At 35.5% G+C, this 20281-nt stretch overlaps 1 protein-coding gene across 6 annotated transcripts in view; it reads left to right on the plus strand.

Annotated features, from left to right (window-relative positions):
• RB1 (RB transcriptional corepressor 1) overlaps positions 1 to 20281 on the plus strand; it is a 181117-nt gene that overhangs the window by 88786 nt on the left and 72050 nt on the right. The window contains exon 1 of one of the 6 annotated variants that reach the window (XM_053563124.1): positions 12609 to 12663. The exons of the other annotated variants lie outside the window; for them this stretch is intronic. Within the exon in view, the coding sequence (XP_053419099.1) occupies positions 12640 to 12663 (24 nt within the window). The 5' untranslated portion in view covers positions 12609 to 12639. Of the gene's footprint in view, positions 1 to 12608; positions 12664 to 20281 lie in introns of those variants that run through there. 6 annotated transcript variants of the gene reach the window in all.

A 20281-nucleotide genomic window follows, 5' to 3' on the forward strand; every position in this document is an offset into this window, starting at 1 on the left:
ATGGATAAGGTATAATTTATTTCTTAGAGTTTTCTGATATTGCCATGTAGACTGAGTGGATAGAGAAGTATGAGATGTTGATAGAAAGACATTACATTGAATTTGGAAACTATGTATAAAACAAACTTCTACTTGATTAAAAAAAGGAATAGATAGAAGAAAATTTTCTGAATCTGGGGGATTAAATGATAGTAGCAAAAATAAATTATTAGATAATTAAATGAAAGTAGTGAAAATAAATGATTAGATAAATAAATAAAGTAGGCATGTAGATTACTTTTCAGAAGTTTGTTTCCTCTCCTCCCAGAAATTGCAATCAATCATCTGCAGGTGACTATTCTTGTTTCTTTTAGAGAATTAATTTTACTTCCATTATCACATACGTATTGAGCATTTCCTGTGTACCTTGCATTGGGTAGACATTGTGAGGTTGCAGAAAAGACAAAGGCTCTGAAAATTTCAAAGGAAGTAATAGAAATTTACTGGTAAAAAAAAGATTTGCTTGTACTCAAGCCTCTTAGCTAGTTATTGGCATTCATGGCTTCTAAACTATATATATATAGTTTAAATATATATATATATTTTTTTTAGAATCTTTGGAGAAAATTTAGGGAGCCTAAAGTTTGGAAAACAGTATAACTTACTTATGATAGGGTGATGCAGAAGTCATAATCCTCTGAGTGGAAATTCTAAATAGATATCTCTGGCAAATGAGACTATAGAGGACTTTTATTTGTTTTTTGGGTTTTTTTTTTTGGTTGCAATTTTGGCTGGGCTGGGCTCGAACCCGCCACCCTTGGCATATGGGGCTGGCACCCTACTCCTTGAGCCACAGGCACCACCCTTTTTTTTTTTTTTTTTTAATAAACAGAGTCTCACTATGTCACGCTTGGTAGAGTGCCGTGGCATCACAGCTCATAGCAACCTCCAACTCTTGGGTTTAAGCAATTCTCTTGCCTCAGCTTCACAAGTAGCTGGTACTACAGGCACCTGCACAATGCCCGGCTATTTTTTGGTTGTAGTTGTCATTATTGTTTAGCAAGCCCGGGCTGGATTCGAATTCGTCAGCTCTAGTGCATATGGCTGGCGCCCTAGCCATTGAGCCATAGGCGCCAAGTCATTTGGTCATGTATTTTTAATGTTTGAATTTTATATTACTATTTTAATCATGAAAAAACTAGAGTGGTAGTGAACAACTTTGTGAAAGTAAGTCATACCACCTAAGAAGAATACTGTATTTTTCCTATAAGAATAATTGTTGTTATAGAGAAGGGACATGGCATAGATGTATTTGAGCTTTCACAGACATGACTTTTTTTAAGCTTAGTATAACATATATACAGAAAAGCATACATTTTAAGAGACTGTTCCATGAATTTTCTACAAATTGAAAACATCTATATAACCAACACCCAGAGCAAGCTTTAGTAGTCTTTTGATTTTCTTTCACAAGAAAACATTTTCATTAAAACTGTTGATTGGTGAGAACATACTCACATAGTTGATTGAGAGAAATAGGTACTGCTTACTTCCCCCAAATAATTTAATGAAAAAAAAAGGACATCATTGTATTTTTAATGATTACCTAGGGAAATAGGTTCGTCTTTGACAATCTTAGGAAATAATAAACCAAGAAGGAAAAAGCATATTCTGTTTCTTTTCATCCCAGAAAAATTAACAGGCAATATATTAATGTAAGGAAGATGCTGGAACAATCTACTGAAAATCCTAGTGAAATCTTACTCTCTGGAGATTTGGGAGGTTAGAGGTGATTTAGAATGCACTGTAATTAAGGGTTAGATTAAATGACTTCTGGGTACTTGGGAATTCGTAATGCCAGTGAATGATGAGATTGGATTTTGATACCTTAGTTTCAGTATTTTCAAAAGTAATGAGTGTTTTTCAAGAAATCATTATAAACCAAGGTACATCAGATGCTTTATTCTCTAAATGGTCTCTTTTTCTGGGACTCTTCCTGTTGATTTTCCATCTGCTACCTTGAAACCATTTCTTTCTCAACATCAGAGAAATCTTATCATAATACAGATCTCATCATACTGATTCCTCAGACAAAAACCTTCAGTGGGGCTTATGATCATCTTATGATGATAGAAGACTACCATATAACTCACTGCAAAAAAGACCACTATCCTACCCATACAGAATGTAAAAGGCAACTGTGTGAAATCCTGGACAGGAAGAACAGAGGAACTGTAGTGGAGAAGGAGAAGGCTTGTAGTCTGGCGCTAAGTGCAGTAGGTGTGGGGAAGGACCGTTGGGGGCCTGGCTGCCGGGGTGCCGATGGGAAAACTGTGGGCTCTCTGGTCAGGGAAAGTAGAATCTAAAATGAAACTGAAACTGGAGAGACCTTGCCACTGAAGAGAGTAGAAGAATCCTACAAGGGAAAGAGCCAAGAAAGGGTGCCCAAATTCTGTCTTCCCACATCTCTTGACTAAAACCTGAATCATTCCTGTGTGACAGACTCAAAGCAGCCAAACGAGAGGTAGAAGATATGCATTGAGATGACTTGCTGCCCAATGAACAGTGTATAGTTTAAGTTTAGCAAGATAACTAGCTTCTAAAACAGACAAAAAGAAACCAGTGCGCATTTGAGAAAAATAATTCAGAACATTAACAATTAACATTTATGACGTCAAGAATACAATTCTAAAATTACACAGCATACAAAGATGGTCAAAGGAATTAGTGCATGCTTTTAGAATGGGGGGAGTTTTAAGTCAACTACAGTCACAAGTCCTTTAACCTTGGGGATATGTTCTGAAAGAGACATCATTAGTTGATTTCTTCGCTCTGTGAACATCATGGAGTGTACTTACACAGACATAAATGGTATACCCTTCTTACACGTGTAGGGTGTATGGTGCAATGTTTGCAGCTTATCACTCCTAGGCCACAGACCTGTGCAACATGTTACTGAACTGAATACCACAGGCAGTTGTTACACAACAGTAAGCATTTGTGTATCTAAATGTAACCTAAAGGTAGAAAAAGGACAGAAAAATACGGTATAATAATCTCTTGGGCCCATCATCAGATAATGCCTTCCATCATTGACCAAAAGTTTTTATGTGTTGCGTGACTGTATTTGATGCTTCAAAGGCTTTTTTAAAGAAACTTTGTTACCGCCATTTTTATTTTCCTGTTTTTTGAGACAGAGTCTCACTTTGTTGCCCAAACCCGAATGCAATGGTGTGATCATAGCTCATTGCAGCCCCATAAACTCTTGGGCTCAAGTGATCTTCCTACCTCAGCCACCTGAATAGCTGGGACTAAATTAGCCACAGCACGAGGCTCAGTTTTAAATTTTTTATAAAGATGGAGACTTACAATATTGCCCAGGCTTCCTCCTTTTTCCTATGCACCCTTCTTTTTAATTTTTATTTATTTATTTGTGGGTTTTAGCTGGGGCTGGGTTTGAACCCACCATCTCCGGCATATGGGACCAGCACCCTACCCCTTTGAGTCACAGGTGCCGCCCCTTCCTTTTTTCTTATGTCAGCAGTTCAAAGTATAGACCATGATTCCCTGAAACTACTTTAGGGAATTTACAAGGTAAAAATTATTTCTTTTTTTTTAATTTCAGATTACTATGAGGGTACAGATGATTAGGTTACATTGTTTGTGTTTGTTAGGTAGAGTCTAAGTTGTGGTTGCGCTAGTCACCTGGAAGGTGTGCCATATGCCCTTAATGTTGTGCCTGTTACAGAAGAGCACGCCAGTCCCCCTCCATCCTGCCCGCTTTTCCTTCCTCTCCCCTCACTTGAGTTTGTGTTTTTCTCTTGTGTGGGCATGTATTTGTTCATCTCCTGGTTTTCTATTAGTAGTAAAAATTATTTTCATATTACTGTTATTATTTGCCTTTTTCAGTGTACTGACATTTAAACTGATGATGTAAAGCTGTTGGCATCCTTGCACAAATTCAGGCAGTGGCACTAAACTGGCTAGTAGTCATTGTACTCCTCACCACTACACGCCACTAGTTTAAAAAAAAAAACAAAATGAAACCGGTCTGAGACCCCATTTCTACAAAATACAAGTAAATTAATTGGGCACAATGGTGTACACCTGTAGTCCTTGCTATTCAGGAGGCTGGGGTATGAGAATCGCTTATGCCTAGGAGTTTGAGGTTCCAATGAGCTATGATGATACCACTGCCTTCTAACACAGACAACAGAGACCTTCTCTCAAAAAGTAAATAAATAAGTAAAAAACAAAACAAAATGTGTCAGTTCTTTTAAGAATATCCTTGATGGGGTGGTGCCTGTGGCTCAAGGAGTAGGGCGCAGGCCCCATATACGGGGGTGGCAGGTTCAAACCCGGCCCTGGCCAAAAACTACAAAAAAAAAAAAAAAAAAAAAGGTATCCTTGATGAAGCAGTGAAATATATTAATTTTTATTAAATCTTCACTTTTGAGTATATGTATTTTTATTAATATTCAGTGTGATAAAATTGAAGTATGTATAAACTTACATGCCAAAGTATGATGGTTGTCTTGAGGAAAAGTACTTAAATTTATTGAGTGAGTTGTGAACTGAGCTAGTCACTCTTTTTTTTTTTTTTTTTTTTTTTAATAGAGACAGAGTCTCACTCTATGGCCATTGGTAGAGTGCCGTGGCCTCACACAGCTCACAGCAACCTCCAGCTCCTGGGTTTAAGCGATTCTCTTGCCTCAGCCTCCCACTCTTTTGTTGAAACACATTTTTTACTAGTAAGACTGGTGAGCGATCATGTTTATTCATACTTGGGTATTTGGCAGACATTTTCTTGACAATGAACAAAGTGAGCTTGGCACTTCAAGGAAAATGACCAACAGTAAAGGTTGCCAATGATAAGAATTGTGTTTTCAAGTAAAAGTTATAATTTTAGAATGCTCGTATTCCCCACTGTAAGCTTGACAGCTTCCTATAACTTAAATTACTTTTCTGATGAAATTAGTGGTATTTCAATGAATGTAATTTTTTAAATATTATATAAAAAGATTTGTCAACATTGAGAAGAATCGCATAATTCAGGAAACCGGTATTTCATGCATGGGTAAGAAGTTCATGGAAAGTTCCAGACCAATGTATCTCAAGGTTTTAAAATACATTGTTTCTGATTCTACACTGTAGCTAACCTTTACGAAACTGACTTGAGTTTTGGTATCATGTCAAAAAAAGAATAACCACAATTTTCTGAAAAAAACTATTAAAATACTTTTCCTCCTTCCACCTGAGGCTAGATTTTCTCTGTGTATTTTAGTCAAAACCAAAACAACATACTCCAACAAAATAAATGTAGAAGCATATATGAAAATTCAGGTTTCTTTTATTAAGCCAGATATGAAAGATATTTTGTTTTGAAGAGCATGTTTATTTTTAATAAAAATGTTACTTATGTTAACATAAATGGGTTTATTGTTTAAAATAAATTAGATATTTAAAAATTTCTCAGTTTTAACTAAATTAAATTTTAATTAAATTCTAATACAGTAAATATTGATAGATATAATCCACATGAACACAAATTTGGGGGTCTTCAATAATTTTAAGACTGTAAAAGGTTATGAGTCCAAAGTGTTTGAGAATCCTTACCTATATTCCCTTCTCCATTTAGGTGTGTGTTTTGCTGTCCCCCATACAGCCATGTTTGTTTCTGCCTGAGGCTTAAAATGCTTTCTCTGTCATTTTCTTGGCCAGATTTAAGGTCTAATTTTGCTTTACAATTCTTAATCATCCTACTCTGCAGTCATTCTTCCCTTCTTTATAGTCTTACAGGGTTTATTATCTATATTACTTGTCATTTTTGAACTTTCTCTTATTTCAGTTATATATCTCATGTTAGATGAATTAATGTTTATAAAGCACTTAAAACAGTATCTGGCATTGTATTATATTATAAGATGTAGCAGCTAATTACAGAAGGGTGAATAAAGTAAAGAAGGGAGTCAACTTATGGTGACATCCAGATTCCTGGCTTGTGTAACTAAGATAGTAGTGTCATTTATTAAAGTAAGATACAGGATTGAATGAAATTTTCTTGGGAAGATAAATTCCATTTGATAGTTTGAAGTAAGTACAGGTCATTCAAATAGAAGTGTCTAGTAGCAGTTGGATGTTATGTGTCTGGAACTTAGAGAAAGAAATCTAGAGTAGAAATATGGACCTGAGAGCTGCCCCACACGTACAATAAAAATTGCCACCCTTTATTGACAGTTTATCTTGTATCAGGCACTTTGGTGAGCACTTCTTATAATTTACTAATTTAATTCTCATAACAATCCATGAGGTAGTATTATCCTAGATGAGGAAGTTTATCCTTAGAGGAGTATAATAACTTGCTCTGAACCACACAAGCTCAGTGGCAGAGTTAAGATTTGAACCCAGGTCTTTCTGTCTCCAATATCTTTGGTTTACTGAGTAACTGAAGTTTGGAGAATGTGTAAGATTGCCCAAGGGGAGAATATAGTGGAAGTAAAGAGAGCTGGAGATAGAATTCTGGAGCTCCAGCATTCAAGGGATGGACTGAAAAGAAAAACCAATGCTTATTGAAATAGAACAGCCAGAGAGAAGGGCGGGGCAGGATGGAGAGATCAGAAGTGATGTCTTAAAGAGAAAGAAGGAGAGCATTACAAAAACTTGAATGAGTAAGAGAGAGAGACGGGGGGTGAGGGGGGCGTGCGGGGTGTGTGGACAGAGCTATATCTGAACTGTCCAGGATTTTTTAGTTCAAGTGTATCTTCTTTTACATCTTTGGTTACGTTTCTGACCCAAGTATTTATTCTTCTTTTTTAAAGAATATACTTTATATGTGGGTTTTCTTCTTTCCACCTTATGTTTTTATTCATTTCCTTGTTCATGATAATACATATTTTTCTTGTGTTTTATGAAAATCACTGCATTCTACCTTCTAGGACAATTTAGTATGATGTCCTTTACTATGATGTCCACTTTCTTACTCATTTATCACTATTGATACTTTTTATTTAGAATATAGTATTTAAAAATTACATCCTTCCCCCCCTATTTTCCTGCTTCTTTGCATGACTAATTTTTATTTTGTTTGGTTACAAACTTTTATCATGTTTAAAGTTGAAAAGCTTTGCATGATTATGAATGTTTGAGCTTTTATTTTACTCTTTGGATTTTATATTCATTTATTCATATATTTATTTTTGAGATAAAGTTTCACTCTGTTGCCTGGGATAGAGTGTAGCAACTTATAAAATGTTAATTAAGGCTGGGTGCAGTGGCTCACGCCTGTAATCCCAGGACTCTGGGAGGCCAAGCTGGGTGGATTGCCTGAGCTCACCAATTTGAGACCAGCTTGAGCAAGAGCGAAACCCCATCTCTAAAGACACCTGGGTGTTGTAGTAGGCACCTGTAGTTCCAGCTACTTGGCAGGCTGAGGCAAAAGAATCATATGAGCCCAAGAGTTTGTGGTTGCTGTGAGTTATGATTCCACAGCCCTCTGCGGAGGGTGACGAAGTGAAACTCTGTCTCAAAAAAAAAAAAAGTTAATTAAGTCTTTAAAACTCCAATATATGTATTTTACTAATTCTTAGTAGGAAATTGAATGTTAAGTTGGTTTTCTATCTTTAAAGTAGAGCTTCCCATTAAATAATGTTATGTTCCTTTGTTTTGATTAGCCAGTGGGTGGGGACCTTTTTCAATACATTTTTAAAGCTCTTCCTCTCTCTGAGACTCTGTGTATTTTTCCTCAAAACCCATGCTGAACTTCAGTAGTCAATTAGGCGAAAAGATATATGTCATATATGTAAAGATTATATGTTTTTCCCTCAAATCATTAGTTTACATTTAAAATCTAGTTAACATTACACCATCGTTGTTTGGACTATAAATAAAATGTGAAGAAAACATTGAACTATCAAAAAAAATCTTGAATGAGTTCTTGCTGTTTTAGATATTGTAGAAGTGGTCAGTAAGAACTGAAAAGTATTAGCAAAAAGGAAGTGATGGGTAACATTGTCAAAGACTGTTGAGTGGTAAGATGGGATGAGATGTGAATTAGAGATAAAGAAGTAGAGACAGTGATAGTGTTTTGTATGTGAAGGAAGTAAGGGTATACCAGAAGTAAATATACAGCTTGAGGCATGTGAGGTCACAGGAAGATTATTTTTTTAAATGAAAGAAGTAAAGATTAAATGTTGTTGGAGAAGAGCCATTGTGAGTGTTCTCTATTGCTGAATAACAAATTAGTGACTTGGGTGGTGCCTGTGGCTCAAAGGGGTAGGGCGGTAGCCCCATATACTGGAGATGGTGGGTTCAAACCCGGCCCTGGCCAAACAACAACAACAACAACAACAACAAAAAAAAAAAACCTGTGGGTTGTGCCTGTGGCTCAAAGGGGTAGGGCGCCAGCCCCATGTGCCGGAGGTGGCGGGTTCAAACCCAGCCCCGGCCAGAAATTGCAAAAAAAAAAAAAAAAACCCTGCAAAATAAACTTATATTAAAAAAAACAAAACAAAACAAATTAGTGACTTAAAATAACATTTTATTTTGTGGGCCAGGGAGAGGTTTTGGTGAGAGTTTGGTGGTTCATCTCTGACCATGTGGTGTCACCAGGTGTCTGGAACTAGAGGATCCACTTCCAAGATGCTCCTTCACTCACAGGTCTGACACCTTGCTGCTCCTTTGTGCACACTCACCTCTGTTCCTCCCCTTCTCTCCTCTACATGGCGTCTCATCCTCCTGGCCTTCTCATATGAGAGCTATTCTTACATGCTTAATAGTGTTAGGGTGTTCATATTTGTCGTATAGTAGTTGGCTTCCAAAAGGCTTCTAAAAGGACTATAGCTGGAAGCTGTCTTCAGATGTCAAAGCAGTTATGTATGGCCTCCCTAGATTCAAGGGGGTGGGAAATAGATACCATCTCTTATTTGCAGAGCGGCAAGGTCACTTTCCAGAAGAGCATGTGGGATGGAAAATGTTGTGGCAAAATGGAAAGAATAGGTGCAATTGCACATAAGGTCGTATGTGAGCGCCATGGCAGGAAGTTGAGGAAGTTTTCATTTGATGGCTTCTTAAAAATAGAACATAGAGCTGAGCATGGATATGTGAGGGGTTAGAGAGAACAAAGTGGTACAGTCAGAATTTTGACGACAGTGGACACCATTTGAAATTGTTGCCGTGGTGCCATTATTTTTTTCCAGTATCACCTAGCATCCAGGGAGTAGGATTAGAAAAGATGAGCAGCTAGATTGATCCAGGCTTTTGGAGTATGGCTAAGCAGATGCAATAAAATGAGTAGGGGGCAAGGAAATTGAGGTCATGTAGGGATTGGTGTGTTAAGGTTTGAAGTTTTCAGCTACAGAGAGAAGATAGGAGACTTGATAAGGTGGAGGTTTTGAGAAACAGAACTTTTAATGAAATTTAATAGGTGTAATGGGAGTGCCAAAGAGGTTGAGAGGGTAGGAGGTTGTGATAGGGTGAGAGAATAAGATATTTCAATTTAGTATTTCAGAGACAGAACATTTCTGGGTAGTTCGCTGTATTCTAAGGAATGATCTTGGAAGTACATGACTGAATGGAAATGGAGATGAAGGTCATTGAAAATTAGGGGTTCAAAGAACCAGGAGGCACAAGTAGTGACACAGTCTCCCAGGACATGTGGCAGAGAGGAGGAATGTGAGTAAACTAGGGAACGATATCTTCAGTGCATGAGGGAAATGAGCAGGGGATAAGCAAAGGGCTAGAGAGGTCCTGAAAAGTAAAACTCCTGTCTCATTTTTCAAAAACCTCTCTCATAATACCTAGTCCAGCATCTCACATATGGAATTTAGATGGTACACAATTAGAATTGTAGTGTCCTTTGATGAATTTACTCCTTAATCATTATGAAGTGACCCTTTTTATCCCTAGTAATATTCTTTGCTCTGAAAACTGCTTTTGTCACATTTGCCACATTTTGGCTTTTGGCCAAAGAAAACCATTTCAGCATTCTTTTCATTGCTATTAACATGGTATATTTTCCCCCATTCCTTTATTTTATTTATATGTGTCTTTGTTCTTCAGGTAATTTTCTTATAGACAGCATATAGTTGGATCTTGCTTTTTTTATCCAGTCCAAAAATGTCTACCTTTTAATTGGGATGTTTAGAAGGTGTAATTTAATCTGATAAGATTGGGTTTTAATTCTCCCTCTTATTATTCAGTTTCTATTTATCTTATCTCTTCTTTGGTCTCCTTTTCCTCTTTTTCTGCTTTCTTTGGGATTGAATTTTTTTTATTCTAGAAATTACACATGAATTTTATGGACACCCTGTATTTTATCTTCTTTGTGGGCTTACTGTCTATATTTTGTTTTATTTTGTAATTGGTCACTTTATGATTTATAATATGCATCTTTAACTTTTTATAGTCTGCCTTTAAATAGTATTATGCCACTTTACAACTTCACATAGAGTATGTGGTAAGAATCTAAGAGCGGTGTACTTTCATTTTCCCTTTCTCAACCTTTGTGCTATTATTTTTAGTATATTAATTATTTTATTACTTTTAGAGACAGGATCTTGCTCTGTCACTCAGGCTGGAATGCAGTAGTGCAGTGGAACTATCATAGCTCCCTGCAGCCTCTTCCCTCAGCTACCCAATAACTGAGATTATAGGTGCATGCCATCACATCCATCTGTCTTCTTACTGATTATTAAAATGGGATCTTGCTGTATTGTCCAGACTGGTCCCAAACTCTTAGCCTCAAGCAATCCTCCTGCCTTGGCCTCCAAAGCCCTGAGGTTACAGCATGAGCCACTGTGCTTAGCCCCCTTTATGCCATTGTTGTCATACATTTTACTCCAACATAGGTTATAAACCTCACAATACATTGATACTGCTTTTGCAATTATCTTTTGTAGGGAGCCCAAATAAAGAAGGAAAAATGTTTTTATTTACCTAGATATTTATATTTCCAGTGCTGTTCATTGCATAGATCGAGATTCTCATCTGTTACTGTTTTCCTTCTGCCTGTAGGACTTCTTTTCTTCTTATGTGCAGGTCTGTTAGTGATAAATTCTTTTAGCTTTTCTATGTCTGGGGGAAAAAAAAAAACCTTTATTTTGACTTTATTTTGAAAAGAGATTTGCTGGGCATAGAAGTCTGAAATTCTTTGTTGACAGGTTTTTTTCTCTCTTTGAGTGCTTTAAAAATGTTTCACTGTCCTCTGCCTTGCATTGTTTCTGATGAAGAAACTACCTTCTGTTTGTATTTCTGTGTATAATGAGGCGCTTCTTTCTGGCTGTTTATAAGATTTTCTTTTTATTACTGGTTTTAAGCAATTTGATTATGTCATGCATTGGTGTGATTTTCTTTATGTTTCTTTTTCTTGTAGTTCTGTGTGGATATATAGACTTAGAGATTTTGTCACATTTGCCACATTTTTTTGGCTTTTAATTTTTAAAATATTTTTGTTGATTACCCCATCCCCTTCCTTAGGGGATTCCAGTCATATATACATTAGTATGCATTAAGTTGTTCCACAGCTATTTGATGTTCTGGTGGTTTTTTTTTTTTTAACTTGAATGATTTTCTTTCTGAATTTCATTTTGGATACCTTCCATAGCTATGTTATCAAGTTCATTAAGTTTTTTCTTCTGAAGTGTCTAATGTACTACTAATTTCATTTAATATGTGCTTAATCTTAGAGACAATAATTTTCAACTCTAGAAATTCAGTTTGGTCCTGTTTACATAATCCCCCCATAATTTCTCTTCAATATGTTTGTGCTCTCCTCTTCCTTCTTGAACATACGGAATATAGGTATTATAGCCTTTTTACTATCCCTGTTTTTAACATCGGTGTCTTTTTAAGTCTGTTTCTGTTGACTGATAGTCCTCTGCATTTTTCCTACTTGGTAATTTTTTATTAAATACTAAATATCGTGAATTTTACCTTAGTCAATACTGGATATTTTTGTATTTCTTTCACTATTCTTGATCTGTGTTTTGGAAAATAGTTTAATTATTTGGAAACAATTTGATTCTTTCAAGCCTCTGATTATTCTGTACTCTGTCTGATCTGATGTCCCACATATCATGAGTGCCATGATGTCAGCCTAACTCACAGCAACCTCAACTTCATGGGTTCAAGTGATCCTCTTGCCTCATCCTTCCAAGTAGCTGGGACCACAGGTGCCTACCACATGCCCAGCTTTTTCTATTTTTGGTAGAGACAGAGTCTCACTGTGTTCCTTAGGCTGGTCTCAAACTTCTGAGTCAAGCGATCCTCCCACCTTGGCCACCCAGAGTGCTAGGATTACAGGCATGAGCCCTCCACACCCAATCTTTGATGTCCCATATATTATTAATACAAGATTTCTCTGTTCTTCTGGTGGAAATCAGACCTCTTACTGGCCCTGTGTTAGATCCTGAATTGGTTCTGCCTTCCAATGGTTCCTTCCCTGGCTTTGGTAATTTTTCACATGCAGGCAATGATTAGTGCTCAGCTAAGGTAACTCTCTGCAGACCTCTGGAGTTCTTGTTTTGCAGCTCTTTCCTTCTGTGAAGCTCTCTCCTTTATAGAGTCTGTCCTGCTAAAATTTAGTTGCCTTGACTTTTCTGATTTCTCAACTCTGTTTCTTCAGCTGGAGAACTACTTGGCTTTATTCCAGTTTCTTCTCCATGCATGATGGCCAAGAAACTCCAGGCGGTAAGCAGTAGTGATAATAGGGCCCACCATTTGTTTTCCCTCTCTCAGGGATCACTGTCTTGTACTGCCTATATTGTTCATTCTCTGAAAACTATTGTTTGATTTGTGTTCAATTTTGTAGCTCTTTAAATGAATCTAGTCGATATTATTTCATCAGGCCGGATAGACTAACTAAACATAAGGCTAAGTGATTGATAAAGTATTATTTAAAGAATATTTAAATATAGGCAGTCTCTGGGTTATGGACAGCCCCGCTTACAGCATTCAGTAATTATGAACAGCCCCCCAAGGCTCCCTATAAGGATAATTTATATTAAAAAATTAATAATTTGGGAACTATTTTCTTCTATGCATGTAAATAAACCCCCATGATATAAGCAGTTCTTTACAGTAGGGTCTAGTCTCATTGTTTATACAGTTGCTTATGCTCTAATGAAAGCATCAATTATTACCAGGCAGCATAGTAGATTAATTATTGAAATGGGCAGGTTCTTATTGGTTTGGTTAGAAGATCACAATAAGCATAATATTTCTATTAGCCTAGCATTGATACAACATTAGGTGTTAACTTTTAATATTCTTCTTTGAAATTTCTCCTGTCTCTTGTCTAAACTTTTATATGAGTTTCTGTGTTCTGTTTGTTTGAATTTAAAGAAAGAACACAATAGTTTCTGTAACTTATTATTACAGTACAGGTGTATTATTATTATTATTATAGTATTAAACAATATACACATGATACTGTTGTTATTATTATCATTATCATATATGTGCTATTCATCAGAGATCTGAGTTATATATAAATCCAATCTAAAGACATTCTCAGGAATCCATCTCTGTATCATTTCTATCTTCCTGACCTTTTGCATGATACTATTTTTCATAGTTCAGGGGTACTGACTACATAGAGAACACAGAAGTATTAGTTATTAGCTATTTCCTTGTATTAGTCTTTAATAAGTCACAAGAAAGTTGATTCTCCTTTAAATGTTATCCAATGTGGCTGACTCATTAAATTGGATTCTGTCACACTACTTTTCTTTGGTGATCAAACATTAGCAAGATGTTTCTTTCAGTCATGCAAATATTTGGCAAAAATATTTTATATAAGAAATGATTTTAAATGTTTATATTTAATTCTTCCAAATTTTAAATGGAGGGCTATTTTATACATCAGTACAGTTGTAATGAGTAGCTTATAGGTTTAGAGTCTTGATTTGACTTATAAACAAATTTTAAGTTTAAGTGACAGACTTATAAACAAATTTTAAAGTTTCTTTGGTATTCTTTTGAAATGTCAAACTTGACAGGAAGTGAACACAAAAGGGAGAAAAGCCTGTGGCTCCAAAAGAGCCAAAAAGGATATCTGTTGTATGTTTGTATGGTGGATCATTAACCTCTGTGCACTTTGCACAAAGGTTTTAGAATTTACCGTGAGACATTGTTTTTTAAAAAGTTACATTTTACTCAGAGCTGCTTCCCAGGAAGGCAAATGAATTGCAAGATAATGATTAAGCCACATTTAAGACTTTTAAAAGCATGGGTAAGGATAAGTGAAGCAATATGATGTCCTGTTTACATTTGTACAATTATGCTACTATAATGAAACATTATATTTTTAAAATCTCCCCATGAGTTATTTCAAATAATCACTTTTTTTTTTGTAGCAAGTGGAAACATGTTAATTTTTAAAGACCTGATTCTGAAAACATGGCTAAGACTTTAAGCTTTCTCATTCTGACCCAATGTAGTCCTAGTATTTTCCCCTTAACTTCCACAGCTAAATAGTAACTTCTCAAGTGATTTAGGAGATTTGACTTCACTATTCAAAACTGGAATTATTTTATTTCATTCTAAATACAACTGTGCTTTCAATCTCTCTTTTTTTCCATTACTTTTCTAGTCATTCAGGCTTGAATACTAAGCATTCTCTCCTTTTTCTGTAGTTTGATAGGTTCCTGATAATTTGATAGGTTTGATAATTTCTTTGAAAACACCATGTCTCTGAGATTCATTATTACTATATTATTTTAAAAACCTGCTTCATTATACTTCTTGAAGTAACTTATCTAAGGTCACCCAGTTGGCATTTGTACCTAGATTAATTTGATTTGAAATTCCATGTTGGTTTATTCCATGCTCTTATTATTGCCCCACATTATTTTGTTGAATCATCTCACTATTTTTATTATTGGTATAATATGGAGTCAGACATATTAGGTAATATAAAAGTGAGCTATAGAAATAGTAAGTTAATTTTATTCTGAGTGAAAAAAATAAATTTTTTAATATTGAATAACAAGGGAAGTCATTTTCCTACGAGTGAATTAGTAATAGGAAAGAGAAAAGTAACATTTTGACTGGTTCCTTATGCAGTGTACTGTGACTGTTGGTCTGATTGATTCCTGAGAAAGATAGATTAAAGGAAAACTTTACAAAGTAAAGGAGCAAACTATATTTGAAAAGGAAGTACTAGTGTGTATATATACGTATTTAATTCATGTAACTCCTAGAAATGACTTTGATATGATAATATAAGTGTTCTCATTATTTATAATAATTGAGGATGACATTATTTGGATTGGTTTTCAGGGAAATTGAAAGGAGGAATGTGAATGAAGTGTTATAAACTGTTGGAACTGATGTTTTGTTTTACTTTTTCTCTCAATCTTTAAGATTGTAAGTATGCCTAAATTTAGATGTCTCTTTAAGAATGAAAATTTTGTATAAAGACAGAGAAGGGAAAATAAAGGAAATTAGTATTAGAATGATTATCCACTGAAATATAAGTAGATTATTACTTAAACATAAGACTTTGAGTTCATTTTAATATAATAACTATTTCTTCTTCATAATTGTTAAGGATCAATAAAGCATTTTAAGTGGGGTTTTATTATATGTTAAAAAAGGAACAACATGCAAAAAGCCTAAAGAAATCTGAGATAACTGTTGCAAGTCAATGCAGGTCTTCTGTATTAAATATTTATCTGGGCGTGAGTTCTTCATCCAGATCCATGTTTGGTTTTAAACATGGTATCTTTTTCATGTCTCAGCCTTTGTTCATGTGACTTCTAGGACTAGAGCCCTGTGTTTGACCCTGAGTCTTCTTTTTTCTATCATTTATCCCCTTTCCAATCTTTAAAACTCTCTGACATGCATGAGAAATTGCTGGAATTCTCTTGTGGAGAAGTTTTTGTGACTTGCCTGTTATTTTGGCCCCTTCCATTTTATGTATTACCCATTCTTCTTGTTCATGAATTGGCACAAAGGACTAAAGAAGTTCAGAGATGTCAAAAACAAAATAATAATCCAGTGGAGTCGAGGGGTCTGGAATCTATGGTCTTGTAGGTCCTTAAGTGCAGCCTTTTGACTAAATCCAGATTTTATAGAACAAATCCTTGTATTAATTGTGGTACAGCAGAGAAAGATGAAGCTTTTCTTGCCTCCTTTGGTGCTTAATCTTGAAATCAGAAGACTGCACCTTCCCCATCTGAAAGAATCTTTCTCAGTCATCATATCTTATATCAAAATGACCTTGATTTATGTGTAGGGCATTTCTGTGTAGAAATAATAACGGGTAGGGTTTTTGCCTGTGTCCTATGATAGGCATTGTCAAATGCTTAAATGTGTTCACTCATTTACTTTTCACAGCTCTATGAAATAGATACTGTCATTACCATTTTATAGATAAAGAGACGGAGGCACAGAGTAACTGAGATACTTTCTTTCGTCAACAAAACTAGTTGGTGGCAGAGCCAGAATTTTAGCTCAGGTTGTCTGGTTCCAGAGACTACTGGTAACCTCTGTGCTGCCTCTCAGTGGGTATCCGTTTACTGTTTGGTATGTGCATTGTCAGGAGTAGTCTCTTTTCTCATGTTTTATCTGTGTTTGTATCTTTCTCTTTGTGGAAATGTTACTGCGCTGTAGCAGGAGGACCCTAGAGTTTGCATCACCAGATCTCACTTAATCTTCACAGAAGCCTGGAAGAGTAAACATTGCTATCCCTATTTTACAGATAAAGAAACCCAAGTTTCAGAGATGCCATTTAACTTGCTTTGGTTTGGTTCGGGTTTGTGTCTGCATCTCAGGTTTCCTTGTCTGTAAAGCGGAGATGATAATGCCTTTCAGAGTTGTTGTGAGGAATAAACGAGCATTTAGGGGAACAGTAATCAGAAACATCATAATTGTTAGAACCCTCCACTTCATTCCCTTTCTTCTATACAGTGATTTCTTATGAACAAAGAACTGAGAACACAATCGCTCAGTATTGGACTTGTTTATTCTGGCTTTCTATAAGTACAGAGAACTTTTTTCTCAAGGCACCTCCCCTCCCCTATCACCTTCTCAAAATGGAAGGTCAGGGGAAAAAGATATCACTGACCTCCAGACTTGTTAAGTGTGGGCAGTGTTTGCTGTTACACTGTAGTTGGAATTTGTTATATTGCTTTAGTTATGACTCATATCAGTAATTACACTGAGGGCAGAACTAGTTCACTATGTAAGTACAAACAAGAAAGGAGGCAGCTATTATAGAAGAGTAGTGAGAAAATATCCTCTGTGCTTAACCTGTGAGAATGGAAGCACGTGTACTCTTACTCAGAGGATATTATGTGTGGTCATAATGTCAGGGAATTACTTGAGTATAGTCTTAGAATTTTCAGTTTGTAAATTTATCTTAATTGTAAAAGTGAGGAAGGGCTCTGGAATTCTGGAGGTGGGAAACAAAGAGGAGAAATTTCTCTCAAGATACCTATCCTAATTAGTTTTGCATCTGAAATTTCTCCAGCAAAATAATAAGCTGTTATTAGCGAATTTAGTAAAATTTTAGAACCACTGTAAGGCAGCTATTTACCTACCCTTAAATATAAAATAGAACAATTTTTTTGTCTTTTCTCTCTTCCAGATGTTTGTAGCGTGTTTTTAAAACTCTGAACAGTCACAACCCACTCTGTTTCAACATATGTATTTGTGGCCCTTGTATGAATGGCTTTATTAATTTACTTTATTGATTAAAGTATCTTCTACTTTTGTCAGAAATGGCCAAATATCAAAAGTGTTTTTGGTATCTTCCTGTAAGAGCTAGATTTAGAACATGATAAGGAAATGCACCATAGGAAACAGCTGGGTTTGTTTCTTACCCTTTCAAAAAACAATTTTGTTACTCTTGCTAAGTTTCAGTACTTCTTACTTCATTAACTTATAAGAGAGAATTTCTTGTTAAGATTTTGATTGTATTCTTTAAGAATTCTTTAGACCAATATAAATCTGCCTTGCCATCTTTAATGTGCAGTTATTTTTATTATTATACCCTTTTTGTATTTCAAAATGATTTCATTGTCTAACCGTTTTTATATTTACATATTAAGCAATGCTAGCTTTTGTATTGTTTTCGTCGTTTAGTTTTTTTAATGTTGAAATGAGAAAGATGGAGAAGCGAAATGACTTATCTTTTACTAATACATGAACCATAAGCAAAATGAACATTGGATTCCCTAATCCAATAATGGACTCAGGATTTCTTCTTGAAAACATAATCATTTGAATTATCTTTCTAATAGGAATATTAGACATTTTTAATACTATATGCTTTTAGACCAGAAGCTAATTCAGTGTAACTTACATATTCAAACAGAGTCTTGTTCCACATTTCTGTTCCAATGAAGAATAAATGGCCTGAGGGGGATGGAGACTGACTAGTCTGGTGGGCACTTATATAGTCTCAGCTACTTGGGAAGCTGAGTCAGGAGGATCACTTGAACCCAGGAGTTTGAGGTTGCAGTGAGCTAGGCTGATGCCACAGCATTCTAGCCTGGCCACCAGAGTGAAACTTTGTCTTTAAAGAAAAATAAAAAAAATTTTTTTTTCATGAGAATGCAAAAATAATATTCCTAACCTTTGTAATGATTTCTTTAGCAACAACTTTATAATCCTTTATGCACACCATTTGCATTTTTAAAAACATATGTCCATATTTTTTCCCTATCCTAAGTAGCTAAAAATTATTTGGAATTTTATGTGTTTCAGTCTTTTTAATCTGAAGCAGTCTGATGAGACCACAACATAAAGTATAGCCATTTTCCCCAAATAATTTTGAAACCAGTTTATTTTGGCCATAAGCAAAAATTACATATATGACAGGTGAACAAAATGGTTTAATTTTTTAGTGCTAAGTCTTATGTAATATTCGCTTTTAATAAACTACTTTTTCTGTTCATAAAGTACTCTACAGAAAACTTTTTCCCTGAAAAGCCTAAATTTTAGCCCAATGTGAATATTTTACATTCGTGTGATTAAAGTTCTTTATTTGAAAATAAAAAATTGTAACAAATGACCTATAGTTTTTATGTTCCATTAAAATATTAGCTGGCAATTAATAATTGGTAAAATTAGTTAGAAAATTATCACTTTTAAAAGAAAATTAAATGGAAGGTTATATTGTTTATACAAAGGTTATATTGTTTATACAAAGATTTGCTCTGTTTTGATGAAAAAACCCTTTGCTTGTTATTTTTAGCAGCAATAAAAGGGTTAAGTAATATGACTTGTGTAACTTGAACTGTGCAACTGGTTTTTAAAATGTGAATATTTCTGACTCAAAATAGCAGACTGACAACAAACTTTTACCTCCTTTCTTTGCCAAAACCTTACAGAGATGACAGAAAAGAAACACACATACCACACACACACATGAGCATGAAACCCACCAGTACTCAGATTGTGATGTGGATAAAACAATGGAGAGGAATGGAGGAGTTGATTCATTTCTATGTATAAAAACTAAATGAGGGATGTGTGGATGGTTAGATAATATAAAGTAGAGAAAACTGTAGCACAGGAAAGGGCTCTGGTTCAAGTGGGAGTCTGAGAGTCTCCATGCTCTAAGTAGTAGATACTGAGAGTAGGGCAATAATCCAGAGAGTTTTCTAATACTGTTTGGCAGTTGGCCTCAAACTTTAGCATGCATCAGAATTACCCAGAGGGTTTGTTAAAACACAGGTTGCTGGGTCCAACCCCACAGTTTCCAGAGTAGGATCCAAGAATTCATGTTTCTAACATGTTTTTAGGTGATGCTGATATTGCTGGTCTGGGCATATACTTTAAGAACCACCTTTCGAGAATATGGAACATCTGAACCAGTCCCCCATCTAAGACCATACCAGCTTATCAGAATCAGGAAAATGCACCTCCTCTGTATTAAACAATTAGAAAAAGTTGCCCCTCTAGACACAGCAGCCCAAGGCTCGGTATATGCAGAGGTTAGGCTGATGCTTGCACAGTTGTGCTGTGTGTAGTAGCTACATGCCTGGCCCCATGCCACGGGGCTAGCGTTTCCTGATGGTGCCAAAGAGATCAGCAGAGCAGAAATTGAGGTAAATCCAGGCTTCTGTAACAGACTTGAATAAATAAATAAGAAAAGTGATTCTTCTTAGGAGGAAAATATAACAAGCTATTTATGCTATTAAGTTATACTGCTCCTTACTTGGCTCTTTTGGCACCTCAGTTCAATATCTGTTTATTTCCATAAGGAAGACCAAGGAAAATGGAGAAGAGAAAACAGGATAAAACAATAACAGCAAAAAGTTTTCTAAATATATTGAAAACCAGGAGGCTTCATACG

Source organism: Nycticebus coucang, chromosome 15 (genome assembly GCF_027406575.1).
Source record: "Nycticebus coucang isolate mNycCou1 chromosome 15, mNycCou1.pri, whole genome shotgun sequence".
NCBI classification, from domain to species: domain Eukaryota; kingdom Metazoa; phylum Chordata; class Mammalia; order Primates; family Lorisidae; genus Nycticebus; species Nycticebus coucang.